The sequence below is a fragment of the Macaca thibetana genome, chromosome 20 (genome assembly GCF_024542745.1).
Source record: "Macaca thibetana thibetana isolate TM-01 chromosome 20, ASM2454274v1, whole genome shotgun sequence".
Lineage (NCBI taxonomy): Eukaryota > Metazoa > Chordata > Mammalia > Primates > Cercopithecidae > Macaca > Macaca thibetana.
Genome location: NC_065597.1, coordinates 31,952,896 through 31,972,621, shown reverse-complemented (window position 1 = coordinate 31,972,621; position 19,726 = coordinate 31,952,896). Strand labels below are relative to the sequence as shown.

General features: G+C 63.4%; 2 protein-coding genes across 7 annotated transcripts in view; both read left to right on the top strand.

Annotated features, from left to right (window-relative positions):
- The window catches only part of APRT (adenine phosphoribosyltransferase), a 187,719-nt gene that overhangs the window by 84,404 nt on the left and 83,589 nt on the right, over nt 1-19,726 (top strand). The gene's annotated exons all lie outside the window — the stretch shown is intronic.
- The window catches only part of CBFA2T3 (CBFA2/RUNX1 partner transcriptional co-repressor 3), a 101,701-nt gene that overhangs the window by 71,092 nt on the left and 10,883 nt on the right, over nt 1-19,726 (top strand). For 3 of the 6 annotated variants that reach the window (XM_050773616.1, XM_050773618.1, XM_050773619.1), the window contains exons 2-6: nt 3,858-4,010; nt 7,563-7,637; nt 12,750-12,991; nt 13,263-13,352; nt 19,077-19,258. In XM_050773616.1, the coding sequence (XP_050629573.1) occupies nt 3,858-4,010; nt 7,563-7,637; nt 12,750-12,991; nt 13,263-13,352; nt 19,077-19,258 (742 nt within the window). Of the gene's footprint in view, nt 1-3,857; nt 4,011-7,562; nt 7,638-11,995; nt 12,254-12,749; nt 12,992-13,262; nt 13,353-19,076; nt 19,259-19,726 lie in introns of those variants that run through there. The other 3 variants (XM_050773617.1, XM_050773620.1, XM_050773621.1) reach the window with 2 other exon arrangements.

Below are 19,726 nucleotides of genomic sequence, written 5' to 3'. Positions count from 1 at the left end.
AGGGAACAAGGGGCGGTCGAGGATCATGCATGGCCCTGAGCCGGGCACGGTGGTGGGGCTAGCAGGGAGATGGGTGTCATGGAGCGGGTGTGGGCTGGTGAAGCCCCATCTACAGTGGAAGCTACTAAAGAGTCTTAAGCAGGAGAGAGACGATGTGCCCCCCAGAGATGGCCCTGGCTGCTGCTGTGCAGACCTCCCAACTCCCTGCTGCCTGCATCCCCACCCCCCTCCTTCCCAGGTCCCTCCCGCACCGCCACCCCCCTCCTTCCCAGGTCCCTCCCGCACCTCCACCCCCCTCCTTCCCAGGTCCCTCCCGCACCGCCACCCCCCTCCTTCCCAGGTCCCTCCCGCACCCCCACCCCCCTCCTTCCCAGGTCCCTCCCGCACCCCCACCCCCCTCCTTCCCAGGTCCCTCCCGCACCCCCACCCCCCTCCTTCCCAGGTCCCTCCCGCACCTCCACCCCCCTCCTTCCCAGGTCCCTCCCGCACCGCCACCCCCCTCCTTCCCAGGTCCCTCCCGCACCGCCACCCCCCTCCTTCCCAGGTCCCTCATGCACCCCCACCGCCTTTCCTTCCCAAGTCCCTCATGCACCCCCACCGCCTTTCCTTCCCAAGTCCCTCCACAGGTCCTGGTCAACTCCCAGGCTGTTCTCTTGGTCACAAATGCTGTTCCTCTATCTCTCCCCACTCACCCCTCATCTTCTCTGAGGGTCCTTGTCACTTCCTGCTTTCTCTGGTGGAGTCTGCGCCAGGGCAGCCCCAGGAGCAGGTCCCGGCCACAAGTTGCTCCATGAGCCGTGGCCTGATTTTCCTGAGTGCCAGGCAGGGCGTGGGGACCTCCCCTTCCTCATCTGTCACCTGGCTTCCTCCACATGTACAGAGGAGGAGAGTGAGGCTCAGAGAGGGGAAGAGGCTCTCCCTAGGCCACACGGCTAGGAGCACTCAAACAGGATTCAACAGACACCCGTGAGGTCCCATCACCTGCACAGCTGCCCCTGCATAACCCGGGGTGGAGCCTGGAGAACAGAGGGGAGGACACCACCAGCTCCCCAGCGTGTTCCTCAGGCACGGGGCCTCCTGCCCCTGCAGCCTCCGTTCGACCTCAGGTTTGAATCCCAGACCTGCTGCCTGTTTTCAGTACCCCGGGCCCTAAAAGGAGGCGAGCACGTTGATGACAAGCAGGAACTTTGGAGTCCTGCAGAGCCCTGGCCCTGTGGGGGCAACACCAGGTCGTGGCTCAGATCCCGGCACGCAGCACACTCGCCGTGTGACCTTGGGTAGATGACTTCACCTCTCCGAGCCTGGTCCCTCCTGGTAAAATGGGCTGATGGTAGCATCGGCCGCAGAGGGTCTCTGTGACGATGAATGACTCATCAGTATCTGTAGAGCACTGAGAAGAGGCTCCCTGCAGTGAGTCGCTATCCAAGTCTCTGAAGTAAAAGGACAGGCCCCTGTTCTGCCCAAAGGGAACCACAGGAAGTCCCCGACTGCTCCGGGCGCCGGCAGGGCACTGTCTGTTCTGGCTTCAGGATCCAGAGTGTCGCGAGCACACAGGTGGTGGCCATAAGCCCTTGTTGGATGATGGCTGTGGCAACTCCTTGCACCGTGGCATGATGGCCCAGAGGTCTCCTGGCCACCCTCTCCACCTTAGGAAATGTGGCATGTCCGTCCATCGTATGAGCGCCCGTCCAGCGCCCGGCGCCAGCTCCTCAGTGGGGCTGTCTGCATCCATTTCTGTTTTATTTGAGTATCGTGGCTCGAATGTAGCCGCCTCCGTGGGAGGGCTTTGGAAAGTCCAGACAGGGCGTCCCCAGTGTCCTGGACCCGTGTCCCCAGAGCCAGCCTGGCGTTTGAAGCTCTCGGCCCCATCCCTGCCTGCTCCCTTCTGGGTGTGCCCAACCCACGCTGGCCCAAGGGCAGCCTGGTCTGGATGGGCTGCACCCCACAGGACGCCCCGCCACGTTCGCCTTCTTTGGATGTCACCAGGGACTGGCCACCGGCCCTGCAGCCAGGCGGTGTTGACGGCCCCCACAGCTGTGGCCGCACGTGTGCCCAGCCATCAGCCTCCTGACAGGCGGGTGGCCAGGAGGGGCAGGGCGCCCTCCGGGAGGGAGGCCAGCGGCTGTGCGGAGGGGACAGCAGGTGCCGCGAGGCCTGGGTGGCTGTTTACTGGCTGCTTCCTCCCCCAGCATTCCCCACAGCAGACAGGGGGCTGCTCCACTCCTGCCTGGAGCACCAGGGGCTGGTTAGAGCCCAGGCGCCGCGGCCCTGAGATGTTGGGCAGGACCTCAGCACCTCTGAACTTCTCTGCTCTTCTGTGAAAGGGGCAGGCGGCGAGAGGATCAGGCGAGGTTGGCACTGTATTTGGCACGTGATAGCTGCAGAAGTCATTTATCCGTCATCTTCCAGAGGCCGGCTGGCCCTGGCCCTGGCTGGATCTCTCCATCTGACAGTGGGGCTGAGACCCCGGGAATGGGGAACGGGCAGAAGCAGGGGTAGCGCCCACGGTTCACTAATAAAATGACAGACACCAGCCCCCAACTGTGGCCTCACCTGCTTCATGCCCCGGGCCGTGGGCAAGACCCACAAGTGTTAGCAGGAGGAGGCTGCAGGGCAGTCCAGGTTTTAGCAGGTAGAGGATGCCCTCCTTGCTGCTCTAAGCCGCTGAGGCCCCCGAAGTCTCAGCCACGGATCCCAGGTCTTTCTGCCTTGCCTTGGCACTGGCTGACCTTGACTTAAGATGAATGGGGAGGCCCAGGGGCTTACATCCGCACCCCCTGCAGAAAATGCTGCAGGCAGGGTGCTGGCTTGGCCTCCTGGTGTCTCGGGCAGGTCTGTGCTGCAGGCCCTTCAGTTAACCTGGAAGCGTTGTCTGCAGGCCCTGCTCTCTGGATGGTGCAGAGGGGGCTCAGTGACCACCAGTCCTGCCCACCAGCGCCTTGAGCATTTTCCCACCCTCCCTGCACACAGCTGTTCCTGGGCAGAGCTGCTCAGACTTCAGGGAGCCTCAGACCATGAGAGAAGCTTGTTCAGCTGCAGGTTCTGATTAATCAAGTGTCCTGGCATTACCACCTGCCAGTGGGCGGCGCTCAGCGTGCCCAGGCCTCGGCCATCCCGAAATCAACGCTTCCTCTGCCTGCTGGTGGCCGTGCTCAGCGTGGCCAGGCCTCAGCCATCCTGAAGTCAATGCCACCTCTGTCTTGGCTGTCCTATGAATCGCCGGGGCAGAAGATGGTGAAAATGGAGGTTTTGCCGCCCTAGGTGGTCTGCCTGCCGGGCTCTCCCTGGGCATACACTGCCCGCCCTCCTGCCCCAGCCCAGGGAAGCCTGTTAGCATCGGAAAGTGGAAGAGACTCCTAGAACTATGGCGTCTGGGGCCCGGACCAGCAGCAGCCCCACCTGGGAACATGTTGGCAATGCAGGTTCTGGGTCCCAGCCTGACCTGCTGAATCAGAACTGGGGGGAGAGGCTGCGGTCTGTCTGAACACCCCCTGGGGGATGCTCATGGAGGCGGGAGCATGGCACCACTGCCTCAGGGCACTGCCCCCTCCTGGTCTGTAGAAGCCTCAAACCTGGCGTGGGGTGTGGCTCTCCCAGGGCCACCACACACCGAGGGCCCCAGCTCCAGTGTGGCTGGCCACCTGAGATGAGCTGGCCCAAGCCTCTCCTCCGGCCTGGTTCCGCCCCCGAGATCACCTGCAGGTGGGACGTCAGCCACCTGTCAGGGCACCTGGGGCAGGCTGCCCCAGCGCTGGGCAGCCACTTGGTGGGGCCTTGGCTGGGAACCGTGGGGCTGTGGGCACCGGCCTCTGTACTTAGCCCGCTTCACCCACTCTCTCTTTCTCCTTTGGTTGCAGCCCCTGCGGACAGGAAGGCTAAGGCCTCAGCAATGCCGGACTCCCCAGCGGAGGTGAAGACGCAGCCCCGGTCCACACCCCCCAGCATGCCGCCCCCACCACCTGCCACATCCCAGGGGGCCACACGCACCCCCTCCTTCACGCCACACACACGTAAGTAGCCCCCACCTGGCAGCCGAGGGCCAGGTGTTTCAGGGGAGCCCCTCATGTTGTGTGAAATTCCGAGCTTCCTGCCCAGAGCCGGTGGGCACCTGCTGTGAGCCCTGAGTGTGAGGAGCTCACGTGGCATGGTCCAGAGTCCAAGCTTGGCAGGTTCAAATCCCAGCTTCCCTGCTTCCCACTGTGTAGCTCTGGGCCAGGTCCTTGCCCTCCGGGGGCTTGGGCTTCTTCTTCTGCAGTGCAAGTCCTCCCAGGGCTGTGGTGGGGCCAGGTGAGTCCACACAGGCCTTCACCAGGGCCAGCCGTGGGCCTTGGGTCAAAGCCGGCTGCTGTGCCTCAGGCTTCCTGCCTCATCTGGCAGGCCCAGGGATGCCAGGCTCATCCAGAGGGAATGTGGAACTCGGATGGAGTCAGGGGCTTCCCCAGGGTCACACAGCAGGTCACCTGTGTACAGGCCCCCTGGAGGGACCGCAGGAGCGGCTCTGGCCTTGGAGGGGCTCGGCAGGAGCTCGGCAGCCCGGCTGAGCACGGGGGCGGGGTGGGGGCCTCAGCACAGGAGGCCAGAAGGGCGGGACCTCGAGAAGCTCCCAGGCCTTATCTTGCTGGCCCTGGGCAAGGGGTTGGCCATGCTTGGCGCACAGAGCCGCTGAGGGTGGGCCCTGGGGGGCTGTGGGGCAGCGAGCAGCCAGTTCTCATCGCATCAACCCCGAGGCTTGGCTTTGAGGACAGAATTGGTGCTCTGTGGCCCAGTTGCTGGGCCGGCGGGGTGGGCAGCGTCCCTGCCCCTCAAGGCCAGGGACTCAGGAATGCATCTCGGTGTCTGCAGGGGTGGAGACTCCGTGTACCCACGTCACGTTCAGAGGCCGGAAAGCTCTGAAACTCAAATGAAGCCCCTCTCTGTGGGAGGAGCCTGAGACTTCTGTCGCGCTGGCCCCGGGTCCCCCACAGGCCAGGAAGAGCTGCTTCCTCAGTCCCTTTGTGTCACGACTGTCCACAGAGCACCAGGCGGCTATGGGCCAGGCCTGGCTCCCTCCCTGACTCTGCCCCGAGGCTGGGGGTCTGCTCCGCCGAGGGCTTTGGCCGTCATCTCCCCTGCATCTGGAAAGAGCACTGGCTGTGGGCTCAGGCAGCAGACTTGCAGCCCTGTTTGTGGGATGCTGGCTCCGAGTCAGCCTCCTGACTTGGTTGGGGAATGGGGTGACCCAGCAATGGGGTGCCCCCAGGTGTGCCGCCCAGAGGCAGGTACAGCTGGAAATGTGCCCAGCACTCAGTAGGAGCCAAACAGCCTAACACCTATTTCCTGCACCCATGGGGCCTCCACGTGTCATGGAGCCCATACTGGGGGCCAGCCCTGCCTCCGACAGTCGGGATGCCACACTCACGATTCTGCAGGTCCTGGAGGATGGCAGGCCCAGCATGCAGGTCTTGGCTCTGCGGAGCTGGCCACAGTTTCCAGTGAGAGGTTGGCTGGGCTTTTTCTCACATGTGCTTGTCACACGGCGATGTGGCTGGGCTGGGATCACCCTTCCCTCTCTTCCGGAAGAGCCCTCCCGTCTGGTACGAACCACAGGTCGTCTCTTTCCACCAGGCAGCTTGCGACCACACCGAGCCCGCATAGGTAGAGAGGGGAGACCACTGGTGTGTTGAATTCGCAGCGCACCCCAGCCCGGGGGGAGGAAATGCTCAGGATGGACCACAGGAGACCCGGCCATGGGTGCAGTGCCTAAAACGCCCAGTCCACAACCCTCAGGCCCCAGTGTCAGGGACAAACGCTGTGGGCTGAGCCTGGTTCCCCAGACCCTCAAGGGTGCGTCTCCCTGACCTGCTCCTCCCCGGGCGCCAGCAGCCTCTGCTTCGAAGGTGCTGGTCTGGGGACCCGATGCTCCCGGCTGGGGGTGGGGTGGGATCAGCGGAGCCTCAGGCTCTGCTTCCGGAGACCTGGGAACACTTGTGAGGGCAGCCGGCATGCCTGGGGCTGGGGTCCTTCCCACCCCCTCCGCTCTCAGCACACCTTGGGGTCAGGTTTCTGGGGTGAGGTCCCAGCTGGTTTAAGGAGCGTGAAGGCTATGCAAGAGAGAAGCAGGTGCTTTTTCTTTTCTAAGCCGATGCTTCAGTCCCACCGGGCTCTCAGGAGCATCAGTCTGAGGCTCTGGCTGCCCCTGAGGTGGCCTCAGATTCATCCCCTAATCCACACAATTCCCTGAGAGCCAGGTGGTTGGCTGCACCCCTGCCCCTGGCTGGTGGGTGTCCTTGAGGGGCCACAGCTCGGCAGCAGAGCCCTGCCGGGAGGCTCCTCCCCGGGGACTGGCCTCTGAGCCAAGCTGATGGGAGACTGAGCTTGAACGGAGACTTGAGGGCTGAAGTTTTTCTTGCCCAGTGACTGCCCTGGGCACAAATTCATCTTGGAGTTGAAGCTGCAGTGCTGCTGCGGGGGTGGGGGTGGAGGGGAGAGGACTATAACGAGCAGGGACCCAGACCAAGCTCCTCTAAAGCTGGGAAGACCCTTAAAGGGCTAAGGCTTTACCCTGCCCTTGATTACCCCCATGACAGAGAACTCACTACCTGTTTACAGAGCTCCAGCCTGTCTTCCTGTGGGCTTCGCCGCTAACTTCAGCTCGGACAAATTCAATCTTTCTTCATTTATATAGCAGAGATGGGGACTCCCTACATCACCCAGGCTGGTCTTGACCTCCTGGGCTCAAGCTCTCCTCCCACCCCAGCCTCCCGAAGTGCTGGGATTACAGGCGTGAGCCACCGCGCCCGGCCAAATCTTTCTTCCTGTTTGGTGCTTCCTCCTCCAGCGCTGACCCAGGGCTTTGTTTGAGACTCCAAGTCTCAGATCACTTTTAGGACACACAGCTTCGGCCCAGGCCCCTGAGGATGGTGCTGATGGGGTCACAGGTGCCTTCTGGGAAGAGGATGTTGAAAACGAGGGACCCTGCCCCTGCTCAAAGAGAAGCCTTGGTTCTTGTAGACTCTGGAACGGTCCTGTCAAAAATGGCCCTTAGGGATCGTCCACTCTCAGAGAAGGAAACTGAGGCCCAGAGAGCGGAGCGGCCTGGCCCCCGGTGGTGACGAGCCCCACTGAAAATCGCTCTGTGAAGCAGGAAAAGGCAGCCCTGGGCGCCCCTGAGGGCAGAGTCTCCTGCCCACGCCCTCACAGAAAATCGCTCTGAGAAGTAGGAAAAGGCGGCCCCGGGCGCCCCTGAGGGCGGAGTCTCCTGCCCACGCCCTCACCGAAAATCGCTCTGAGAAGTAGGAAAAGGCGGCCGCGGGCGCCCCTGAGGGCAGAGTCTCCTGCTCACGCCCTCACCGAAAATTGCTCTGAGAAGTAGGAAAAGGCGGCCCCGGGCGCCCGTGAGGGCGGAGTCTCCTGCCCACGCCCTCACCGAAAATCGCTCTGAGAAGTAGGAAAAGGCGGCCCTGGGTGCCTCTGAGGGCGGAGTCTCCTGCTCACGCCTCACCGCGGGCGCCCTGGGCGCCCCTGAGGGCGGAGTCTCCTGCCACGCCCCTCCTGACAGCGTGTTCTTCTTATTTTGCTTACAGATCGAGAGGACGGGCCTGCGACGCTGCCCCACGGCCGTTTTCATGGCTGCTTAAAATGGTCTATGGTCTGTCTCTGTAAGTAAAATAACAAAAACCGCAGGCCTCCCGGGAGGTCTTCACTGCAGCACCCTCTGTGGGCCCAGCGCTGCTGCCCTGGGGGTGCTCGGCACTCCTCCGCGGCCTCCACACCCTCGGCATTGCCTCTGTCGTGTTGGTCCTGCCTCCTTCGGGAGAAGAGGGCGCAGGAGGGCAGAGCCGCAGGGTCCCTGCATCCCACAGACCCTCCGCTCCAAGCTGTGGGGCTTCAGGCAGGAGCAGGGCCTCTCTGAGCTTTCCTCCCCAGCAGCAAAACGTGGCCAGTGGGACTGACTGTGAGTGCCCAGGGAAGGGGCGTGACACTGTCCCTGGCAGGCCTGGAGCTCAGCCACGTCTGCTAGGGCAGACCCCACCTACCTGGAGTCCCAGCTGCACCTCTTCCTGCCAGGGTGACCTTGACCAGGTGCCACACCCTGTGCCTCAGTTTCCCCACCTGTAAAATGGAAGTCATCATGGGCCCTGGTGCCAGGGGTGGTCTCCAGGAGCCGTGAGATGGTGGGGCCGGGCACGCGCTGGGCGCTCAGCAGACTTGAGTCTCCAGCAGACGTTTGCGTCGACGGGCGTGGCCCATGGCAGGCGTTCAGGGAGCACGGGCTCTTACCAGGCGGTGTTTAGAGTTTCTCTCAGCCGGTGAGTGCAGCCATGCTTGAGCCCATCAGACAGACTCCGGTCCCTCACTACCAGCCAGCCTGGCAGTACGGCCCAGGTGTGGCTGCCGCGTCACTCCCAGCTCTAAGAATGAGGGTGGCAGAACAACTGTGCGTTGTTTCTGTTGCACGGGGCTGTCCTTGTCACAGCCGTTATTCTGTGATGGGCCTGGCCATGCACCCGCGCCTGGCATGCAGCTCCGGGACAGTGGCTGTTGTCACCCACTGTGTGATCTTATGGATGGCAAAGATGGTGAATCCCAGCCCTGGAGCCCCCACAACAAGGAGCAGGGGTGGCAGGAGGGGCTGCCTTAGGGCGCCTCTGTCCCATCTGACCCCCCCACCAAGGCTCTGAGGCTGGGGGAGCCTCAGGGGTGCTCGTGTGTGCCCCCAAACCTCAGCTGGGGACACGTGTGCAGTCTAACTTAGTAACACACCTGTTGCGGGAATGAAAGCACTTGTGCCGGGGTTATTTTCGGCGTCTCTTTAGCTGCTGAGACTGCCCGGCAGCGCGGGAGGGAGTGCGCGGGCAGGCGAGGGCGAGCAGGCCACTGGAAGGACCGGGCACCCAGGGCAAGGCTGGTAAGCGCACCTAAGGGAGGGCCAGGCCCAAGCCGGCCGGGGCGGTGGGCAGGGGCCCTGGTGTGCACCGTGGCAGTCTGAGAAGCCACTGGAAGGTCCACAGTCCTGGTGACAGTCCTGTGTGTCCTGGAGAAACCAGCCTCCCACTGTGGTGAGGTCTCCCATGGTGACGGGCCATCTCCTGGCCTGGCTGGGTGACCGCAAGTGGCTGTCTTCAGTCTTGACGGGGTGTGTGTGTGTCAGAGTCCACCGTGTGGCCAGTTGGAGCTCACCAGTGAGAGGGAAACTCAGCAGCATGGTGGGGTCCTCCGGACAGAACCTCAGAGAGCGAGAGACCAGGGGCTCAGTGCATCCTGCCTCAGTGTCCACTGTCCCCCCGGAGGAGGGAAAGCCCCAGAACACGGTGCCATTGTCGGTGCCACGCACTCCGGAGGGCCAGTGCATCCATCCTGAGCCCAGGAAGCCACTGCTGAGATCATTCAAGCCAGGGGCACAGACAGGCTACCCCTACACAGGCCGCCCCTGGTTGAGGGGAGCGCCGCTCAGAACGCCGTGTGGAGGTTCACGGCCCCAGCAGCAGAGGTGTCTCAGTTCTGCAGCCAGCCCATCGGAACGGCCGAGGCCACGTGTGCACTCCAGGTTTTGTGCCATGTCAGACCTTCAGTTAGCGGTTTCCAGTAGGTGTGGGGACCATTTACTGCCAACGGCCTCACACAACACCCAAACCATAAAGCCAGTCAGGATGGAGCCACCCCGGGGGGCTGACCTGGGCAGCGAAGGAGAGGCCAGGGAAGCCCGGGTCTGGCCTGAGTGACTCCAGCTGGGGACACATGGTACAAAGGAGGTCACTGCCACGCTGTCCCTTGGTCCCTGGAGCCCCACTTGGAACTCCAGGATGGGCTGGGAGCCATTTGCAAATGAAGAAACTGAGGCTAGGCACCGAGTCTGACTCACAGGGCACGTCTGGGCCTGGCGGCCGGGTCCTCGCTCCTAACCAGGGCAGCTTCCCCCAGCCCTTGAAGGCAGGGCTGTGTCTGTCTGGACGTCCTTACCACGCTGGTGTGTCTGAGGGCCTCTGTGGCGCCCCCCGCCCTTCTGGCCTCCTCCCGCAGACCCTGCAGTGGGTATCTGTGAGGCCCAGGCTGGAGCGAGAGCAGAGTGAGCACTGGGCCCCAGGGAAGGCCGTCATTGTGGGCACATCTGTTCCGCCTTCTCCACCAAGAACATCTTGAGCACAGGGCCGGCATCACCCCGTCCCGCTGTGCCCAGCGCTGGCTGCTCGGTGTGTGGGACCTGCCGGGGACGCGAGGCGGTCTCGGGGAGCCCCGCTGCCCCGCTGAGTGTCTTCGGTGCCTCGGCGCCCATCTGCCACGTGGAATGTGTGTGATGACCGTGCAGCCTGTGTGTGCGCAGATGCAGAGCCCAGCCCGGGCCGCAGCACAGCTCCCTGACCCGGGAGGCGCCTCGCAGGTGCCACTAGGCCGCGGTCGGGAAGGTGAGAGCCTCAGGCGGCTTCTGGGAAGGTGGAGTGGAGGAAGCTGATGGCGGCCACCTAAGGGTTACTGGAGGGACACTTAGAGAGGGTCTGACCCCTCAGAAGGGCCTCGGTGGAGGTACAGGCTGGTCAGTTAACCTCGGGAGGGTGTGGCCAGGCCCAGCCGGGGCCACAGCTGTGGGGACGCAGCCCAGGAAGGGGGGCCGGCATGTGGGCCCCCACGTCCCATGTTCCCTCCCGTCCAGGCAGAGTCCACAGCACTCAGCAGGGTCACCTCCCAGGGCCAGGTTAGGATGGGCAGGGCTGGCCTGATCTGAGGGGTACACCAAGACCCCCCACTATCCAGGGCACGTGAAGTAAACAGCAGGTGCCTACCGGCTTCCCAGGAGGAGCCGCTGCACCAGCCCAGCCCAGGGGCGTCTCCATCCTGGAGAAGGTTTTCCTCTCCTCCTCAGCACACACAGGCCCGCCAGGCCTCAGCCACAGGCGTGAACACACGGCTGGAGCCTCAGAGGAATTCGGCCCTGAGGGAGCAGGTGGCTCTGAGCTGCCCCCACCCCCAGACCCACACTCTCAGCAAGGGTGAGGGGTGGGCTCCCTGGAGAGGGGCACTGGGGGCCACAGTGGAGCAAGAGAGACGTGCGTGAACGTCATAGCCGTGCGTGCGTGTGTGCATGTGTGTGTGTGCATGTGCATACATGTGTGCACATGTGTACGTGTGTGTGCATGCGTGTAAGGGCAGTGGGGGGTGAGTGGAGGCAGGGAAATGGAGGAGTTGGTACCCTGTGTAGGGAGCGTGTCCTTGTGCAGGAGGCGGGAGCCAGCCGTGAGTGTGTGCGGGGTTTCAGTCCTCCTGACAGCAGGAGCTGGCCAGGACTTCAGGCCTCCCAGAGGCATCCAGTCCCCCTCCCGTCAGCAAGGGACTCGGGAGCCCTGTGACCTCTGACCTGTCTGCAGAGCCTGGAGGTCGCCCCTCAGGCTCCTGAGGCCAAGGGCACAGGGTGCAGGTGTCCCGGGCACAGGAGGGCCACCCTGGCCTCCTTGCAAGAGGCTTGGCCTTAGCTCTGTCACCTGAGAAAAGGGGTGAGGCCCAGCCCTGGGACTTTCCATAGTAGCCCCATGTCTGCCAGGCCCCTGGAACGCTGACCCCAATAGGAGGGCCAGCCAGGCAGTCACGTCTCAGTGGCCAACAGGCAGCCCTGCAGCGCACTCATCAGCTGTTCCTTATGTCACCTTCTTGTCCTCAACATGCGCTGGTCTGTGTGCACATGCATCTGTGTGTCCAGCCACCAGAGGCAGGAACCCACCCAGTGTGTCCTTGGGTGTCCCAGCTCCTCTGCGCCCTGGAACCCCATTAGCCCAGGTGTTGGGGCAAATGAAGGTATCGCTCACAGCTGGGAGTCACCTGTCTGGAACATGGCTCGGGGCTGGGAGACACATGTAGGAGGGACATTGCTCAGGGCGGGAAAGCACCTGCAGAGCTGGGAGGCACCTGTGTGTGTGTGTGTGGGTGGGTGGGGCACATTGTTCGGGGCTGGGAGGCACCTGCAGGGCACATTGCTCGGGGCTGGGAGGCATCTGTGGGGGGCATTGCTCGGGGCTGGGAGGCACTTGTTTTGGGGACGTTGCTCAGGGCTGGGAGGCATCTGTGGGGGAAATTGCTTAGGGCTGGGAGGTGCCTGATTGGGTGTAGGGGTATTGCTTGGGAACGTCATGCCAGAGGTGATGGTAGCTGGTCTTTCAGGGGGATGAGCGACTTCTCATTTTCCAAGTCTCCTGTGCCTCCAGAAAGTGGGAACTGAGCCATCAAGCCCCCGTTGTGTGGAAAAGCCCCTCGCTCCCTGTTCGCAGTGAAAACCTGAGCCAGCCTGGTGGGTCGGTGTCTTCCAGGCCAGGTGTAGGGGCCACACCCCTCCTGGGTGTGAAGGGCCTGACTTCAGCCCCAGAGCAAGTCCCAAGGGTGGTGCCAGGCAGGGGAAGCCACACTCAGAACACAGTCACTCCACAGCCACCACCATTGTGGGTGCCATCCCAGCCCTTACCCACTGGGGACCTGGGGCAAAGGGCTTCACCTCCCTGGGTATCCATTTCCACGTCTGTAAGGGGTTGTGTGTGACTTCTCAGAGCAGGGCCGGAAGGACAGATGGTCAGCACGCAAAGGTCTGGCTCAGCTGCCCTGGGCGGGCCCAGGGCTCCTGCTGTCATCCTCAGCACTGCTGTCCTTGTGTCCCATTATTGTTGCCGTTGCTGTGGACATTGTCACCTTGGTTGCTGCTGCCCTCACTGTCGCCGCCGTCTGGGCTGTGTTGTCACCGTCACCTTTGTGTCCTCGTGTCCCTCACCCTCACACCCGCTTCCCTCCTGCAGTGATGAACGGCAGCAGCCACTCGCCGACAGCCATCAGCGGCGCACCGTCCACACCCAACGGCTTCAGCAATGGCCCGGCCACCTCGTCCACGGCCTCCCTGTCCACACAGCACCTGCCCCCGGCCTGCGGGGCCCGGCAGCTCAGCAAACTCAAGCGCTTCCTCACCGCCCTGCAGCAGTTTGGCAGCGACATCTCCCCAGAGATCGGGGAGCGCGTGCGCACGCTGGTGCTGGGCCTGGTGGTGAGTCGGGCAGGGGCAGCCAGGGCCTTGGGACGTGCGTATTCCCTCTGTTGAATGAGGATGCAGCCACGGCCACCCCGCACGTGGGCTCCATGCTGACGACTAGGCGTGGACCCGCTCCCACGATGCCGCCTGCACCCTCCCAGGCCGTGCCCAGCTCCTGGGCTGCCTGCCCGCTTCCAACATGGAGCCGCCTCCTCAGGCATGGGCGGGCCGGCGCTGGCTCATGTGCCGAGCGGTGCCGGTGTGAGGTGGGTTTTCTCCCCTGCAGAACTCGACGCTGACGATCGAGGAGTTTCATTCCAAGCTTCAGGAGGCCACCAACTTCCCTCTGCGGCCATTTGTCATTCCCTTCCTGAAGGTAATGGCAAACCCATCCCCTTCCCTGCAGGGGCCTCCTTAGAAGGCCCCTAATCCCATTCCTTGCCAGTGTGGACAGCGGTGGACAGGCGGGAAGGGGCTGATGTGGCCGGATAGACTGGTGGGTGAAGAACTGTCGGGCGTCGATCTTGGCCAGCCTAGGACCTGTGGTGCCCTAGGGGAGCACTGCTGACTAGTTGACTAGTCAGGGTTGATTCCTACGAGTTAAGGCCTGAAAACTGGTTCCCAGACCGGAATATTAGTCAGCCACTGAATCCAGTGCAGGACAGAGCTGTGTCTGCTTTGGCTCTGGTTGCCACTCGCCGAACGTGCTCGCTCACTCCACAGGTGATTTTTGGGCACTGATGATGTGCCAGCGTGGGGCGAGGCTCAGGGACAGGGCCCAGGACATGCAGCAGGTCCCTCCTGGAGCCAGCACCCTGGGGTGGGAAGGCGTTCGGTCCACAGCCACTGTCAAATCTGCAGCTGTATGTGGTGGAGAAATATTCCGAAAGTTTCTTGCCTGGAGGCGTGTTGGTGAGGACTAAGGATGAGGGCGGAGCTGGGTGCGGAGCCAGCCCAGGGTTTTCCAGACAGCAGGAGCTGCACGTGCAGAGGCCCCGAGGCGCGCAGGGCATTGGGTGCGGAGAGACGCCCGAGGCGCAGGGCGTTGGGTGCGGAGGGACCCCCGAGGCGCAGGGCACCGGATGCGGAGAGGCCCCTGAGGCGTGGGGCGCCAGGTGCGGAGGCCCCCTGAGGTGTGGGGCGCCGGGTGCGGAGGCCCCCAAGGCGTGGGGCGCCCACTGTGCTTGAGGAGCAGCAGAGGGGTCAGTGCGACTGGAACGGAATACGTGGGTTGGAGAGAGCAGAGGTGAGGGCAGGAGGCGTGGACAGTCAGGAAGGGTTTTATGTGGCCACATAGGCAGGTGGATGAAGACGTGTCAGGTGAAAGCAGGTCAGATGGTCACACCCAGATCAACCGTGGACCAGGGCGGCAGCACGCGGGGCTTGTCAGCTATGCAGGCTCTCGGCCCGGCCGAAACCTCCTGAATCAGAGCCTGCATTTTTACAGATGCCAGTCTGAGGAGCGGGGATTGCTTGAGGCCAGGAGTTCCAAAACAGCCTGGGCAACACAGCTAGACCCCGTCTCTACAAAAAATTTGAAAATTAGCTGGGCACTGTATGCACCCATGGTCCCAGCTACCCGGGAGGCTGAGGTGGGAAGATCGCTTGAACCCAGGAGGTCGAGACTGCAGTGAGCGGCGATCATGCCACTGCACTCCAGGCTGGGTGACAGAGCAAGACCCTGTCTCTGAACTAATGAATGAATGAATGAATGAAGCCAGTGATTCCCATGGGAGAGTGATTCCCACACATAGGCAAATGGGACGGGCGCGGAAGTGCCGTGGAGTCAGACTGCCATCTCTGCGGGTCTCCGCTTCCCCAAGACAGCCGCACATCTCTCGCAGGAGCTGAGGAAAGGTTCCCCAAATGGATCTGACCCTGTGACCCTCTCTGCTGGGCACGTGTTGGGGTCAGGGTTCCACGGAGCTTAATTGGGAGCTGCCAGTCTGGCCGCACCTTCGGGCCCACCTGAGCGCTGCCTGCCCTGCTGTGGGCTCCGTCTCTGCTGGGCCAGGCCTCCCCTCGGGGGTCCGGAGGACAGACCAGATCAGACCCTCCCTGGCTTGAGCCCGACCCTGCCAAGTGGCAGCTGTTGGCCCCTGGGCTAGGCCAGTTCCTCTGTGCCCGGGTTTCTGCGTCTGCAAAATGGAATCATCCTCAGGCTGTTGGGGAGACAGCATGGAGGGACTCATGGAAGGAACGGGGCCTCACTCCCGGGCTCGGGGGAATCTTCCACCTCAGCCTCCCAGGTCGCGGGGACTGCAGGGAGGTGAGGCACGTTCTAGATTCACGCGGGGCATCGTGCAGGGATTTGAAATGTCCCTCAGCGGAGGAGGAATTGCTTCATGCTGATCTCTCACAGCCCTGTTGACTCCTGTCAAGGTGTAGCATAGGCACTGCCATGTTCCTGATTAACAGGTGGGGAAACTGAGGCTCTGGGATCCCCCCAGGTGGTAGAAAGTTGGAGCCAGGGCTCAAACTGAGATCTGTCAAACTCCAAATGCCATGGTCGTTACAGGGCACACCCAGGGCCAGACCCTGATCCCCCTCAGTCCCTCGCCAAGGGGACCCCACATCACACTCACCTCTGCGGCCACCCTTCCTCGCTGCCTCCCTCCCTCCTGCCCCCCTCCCTCCTGCCCTGGCTCCTCCACTCCTTCCTGCCCTCCTTCCCTCCTGCCCTCCCTCTTCTACTCCCTCCCTCCCACCCTGTCTCCTCTGCTTCTTCTTGCCCTGCCTCCCTCCGCCGCCCCCTTCCTCCCTGCACCCCCTCCCTTCCTCCTGCCCTCCCTCCACCACTCCCTCCCTCCTGCCCTGGCTCCTCCGCTCCTTCCTGCCCTCCTTCCCTCCTGCCCTCCTTCCTCTACTCCCTCCCTCCCTCCTGCCCTCCCTCCTCTACTCCCTCTCTCCCTCCCACCCTGCCTCCTCTGCTTCTTCCTGCCCTCCCTCCCTCCACCGCCCCCTCCCTCCCTCCATCCCCTCCTTCCCTCCCTCCACCCTCTCCCTTTCTCCTGCCCTCCCTCCCTCCTTCTGCCTTCCTCCGCCCCCTCCCAGCTGTGCTTATGCTCCCAGCTGGTGACAAAAGAGAAGCTTCTGGAGTGTCAGGAGCCTGGGCCCATCTGGCGTCGTTTGCAGTTCGTTAGCGGTCCTTCCCTTCCCTTCCCTTCTTTTAACTTGCTACAGCCCCCACCCCTCCCAGTCTTTGGGGACACAGTGCATGCACCGGCTTATTAGCAGCAGATGCCCCCAGCCTCAGCCACCCTTGTTTACCAGAGAGATGCCATAGCATCCCCACCCCTGCCCCCCAGGCCTATGACCCCTGTCCATGATGCCTAGTCAGGCCCTGGTGTCCCCCGGCCACACCCCAGCACAGCGCCGCCCACAGCACTGCTCTCGTGAGGGCCCCGTCCGCCTCAGTCTCCCCTCGGTACACAGGGGCTCCCACAGCCTGTGCAGCTGGAGCTCAGGGCCAGCCCACCTCATGCCCCCACCCGGGGCCCAGGGCCAGCGGGACATGAAGTCCAGTCACTTCTCTGACATGGAGCTTCTGGGGGGAGGCCAGGAGGCTTCAAAAATAAAAGCTAAAGATCCTGCAGCCAGTCCTGCTTCCAGGGCTTGTTGCTCAGATACCGGCCAGAAACCTGGCCCGGCTGTCCCACCCAGGGAGTAGCCCTCACCCCAGCCACACCCCACCCACACCCCTCCCGCACCCCGCCTACACCCCACCCACACCCCTCACACACCCCTCCCATGCCCACCCACACCCCACCCACCCATCCCCCACCCCGCCGACACCCCTACAGGGCAGCAGCCCCTTCAGACACAGAGTGTAGAGGGGGAACCCAACCTTCCCAGGCCAGATAGGAGGTGCCTAGTGGGAGTGACCCCCAGCCAGCCCCCTTGGACCTCGGTGTTCCCAACTGTAGCCTGGGCTAGGGGAGGGGTAGCACCTTCCCGAGACATCCACAGCCCCCAGGCCCAGTGTGGGGCACCCTCACGCAGCCCTTGGAGACATCATCCTAGAAACGGCAGGACTGGTGACTAAGGGGCCGGAGAGGGTGGGGGCCTGCCTGGCTGGAACCCCAGCCCTGGCTTGCGTCGTCTCTCTCGTGGCTGGGGTGGTGAACCCCCCGCACAGGGCAGTGGGAAAGGACGGAGCTAATTTACCCGGAGCTCGCCGGAGCCCGTCTCGGCCGGAGTCTCCACGGTGCCAGTTTGCGGATACAGCAAGGGTCAGAGAGGTTAAGCGACCAGCCCAAGACCACAGCCTCTCTGTGGCAGAGCCCATGGTCAGGGAGGCTTTAGCTGGGCGCTTGGCAGAGCAGCGGAGTCTGCGAAAGCCCTTGTAGCTCAGCTAGTGCCTCAACCACCGCTGCCATCGCTGCGAACATCAGTTCCCCAGCCTGAGTTCGCATCTGTGCAGAGGGCAGCTTTGGGCGTTCTGCAGTCAGAGCCTCGTTGGGCGGTGGGGTTGGGGCATTTTTGACCAGCTCAGTTTGTGTAGCATTTTAGTGGTGACACCTCCCCGGGTGCCCTGGAATCCTGGGGACGGAATGGGCACACTGCCTCGAAGGAGGCTTTGCAGGAGGCTCCCACAGGCCCCACCCCATTCTGCAGGCCCTGGGGAGCCATTCCCTGCTGGCCGGGGGCTGCGATGCATCCGGCGCACACGCTGGTGTTGCCCAGTCCTGGGTCCCCTGCACTCTTCTGAGCCTGCCCCACACGCGGCCCAACGGTCAGGCTTTCCAGAAGCCGGGGGATGCAACCCCACCCACCGCCCCGGCTCCCAGCTGGCCCCAGCTGGCCCCAGCCAGCCAGGGATCCAGATGTTCCCCCTGCCCTAACCGCGACCAGCCGGTTCCCGAACGGGCCAAGGGGAGGCCCCTGGGGAGGGGCTGACGAGGGAGGGAGGATGTTTGGCTTCTCAGACCTCCCGGGACCTCGTTTCCCAGCTCATGCTCCTAATGTGCTCGACAGATGGCTGGTTGGCCCCTGTTCAGCTATCCAAAGAGAAAAACAGGCCCGCAGCCGGCACCGCTCGAGGGCCTGGTGGAAGCACTCGTGGGGAAGGGGGAGGCGCTGGCGGGAGAAGGCGGCGTGGCAGCTTTGAAACGCATGAGAAAGTTGGAGAATTGTATTTATTTACAAATGCTTAGAACCGCTGGCCCTCCCAAGTGGCCTGCTGCTGGGCCCTGGTCCAGCACGCTCAGGGTCCAGCCTGTCCGCCCTCCCGTGGCAGCTCTGGGAAGACTTTGGGGAAGGCACCGGAGAGCACAGCTTGCGGCCCAGCGGTGCCAGCCTGGAGCCAGGGAGGAGGCGGTGGGCACCGCGAGTCCTCACAGGCGCCAAAGGCAGGGTCTGCGCACGAATCCTGTACACTGGGCCGTCCTTCGGCCGCACGCTGCGGAGTTCTTACCCGCAAACATGGAGCCCGGTCTTGAGGCTGTCCTCACCGGGGCTGGAGGATCACTGAGCACCACGTGCTCAGAGCAGCACAGCCACAGAACACGGGTGTTCACCTCCCAAGTCCACACTCCGTTGAGGCCAAGGCTGGAAACCAGCGGGAAGGGAAGGGGAAGCTGCCTCTGAGGGGTTTCCCACAGGGCTGGAGCAGACATACTGCCCATAATCTCGGCCGGGTTTCACTCCCAGCTCCCTGGTGTGAGGGCCTGCAGACCCAGGGCCGCCTCCCCTCTCTGAGCCTGCATTTCCCCAGCTGTGCCTGGTCATGTGGTGCCTGCTCGGCGGGGCGGGTGCAGGCGGGAAGACCAGCCATGATCTGCTGCACCGTCTTCTCCAGATGGCGCCATGGAGGGAGCTGGGTGCAGTGGAAAAGCCCCAGCCTGGGAGTCCAGGATCTGGGCTCAAGCCCCACACGCCCCACATCGCTGTGTGGCCCTGGTGAGGCACTCCTGCGAGCCTCTGTGCCCAGTCTCCCACGGCACCCTCCCATGGCACTGCTAGGAAGGAACTTGAGGCCCACAGAGGTCAAGCACCTAATCTTTGAGGCCCGAGGTCAAGTTGAGCTTTTGGCCACCCAACCCAGGCCCCCTTTGCTCGGCCCTGCACGCCCCCCAGGCCCTCCTTCCCCACACCACAGGCAAACCTGCCCTTGCTGCAGCGGGAGCTCCTGCACTGTGCACGCCTGGCCAAGCAGACGCCCGCCCAGTACCTGGCCCAGCATGAGCAGCTGCTGCTGGACGCCAGCGCCTCCTCCCCCATCGACTCCTCAGAGCTGCTGCTGGAAGTCAATGAGAACGGCAAGAGGAGGACGCCCGACAGGTACCTGTGGGCTCCGGGCATCTGGGCTGGGGGCACCGTGGACACGCGGCTCACGCTGCTCCCCTCTCGGTAAGAGAGGGAACCTCCTCTGGGGCTGCAAGCCCGGCCAGCCCACTCGGGCTAAGGGAGCGTGGCGAAGCATCCTAGGGCCAGCAGGCTTGGCGGCTACACGAGCAGACACCCCAGTGGGCTGCAGACTCAGATGCTCCGGGGAGCCTAAGAGGACAGGGAGGAGGCTGGTGGGAGGATGGCTCTTCCCTGTGTGCTGGGTGTGGACTCCGAGCGTCCGGGGTCCAGGGTCCCCAGGTGCCTGGGTTGGGCCCACTCTGCTGCCCCAGATGCTCTTGTGCTGCTGCTGCCCAAGGGGCGGGTGGTCTCCAGTTACGGGAGGCTGGTGTATCCCTCGCCTCATTCCCAGAGCAACGAGTCCGGCTCTTTGACCACCAGGCCTCAGGATCCCATGCAGCT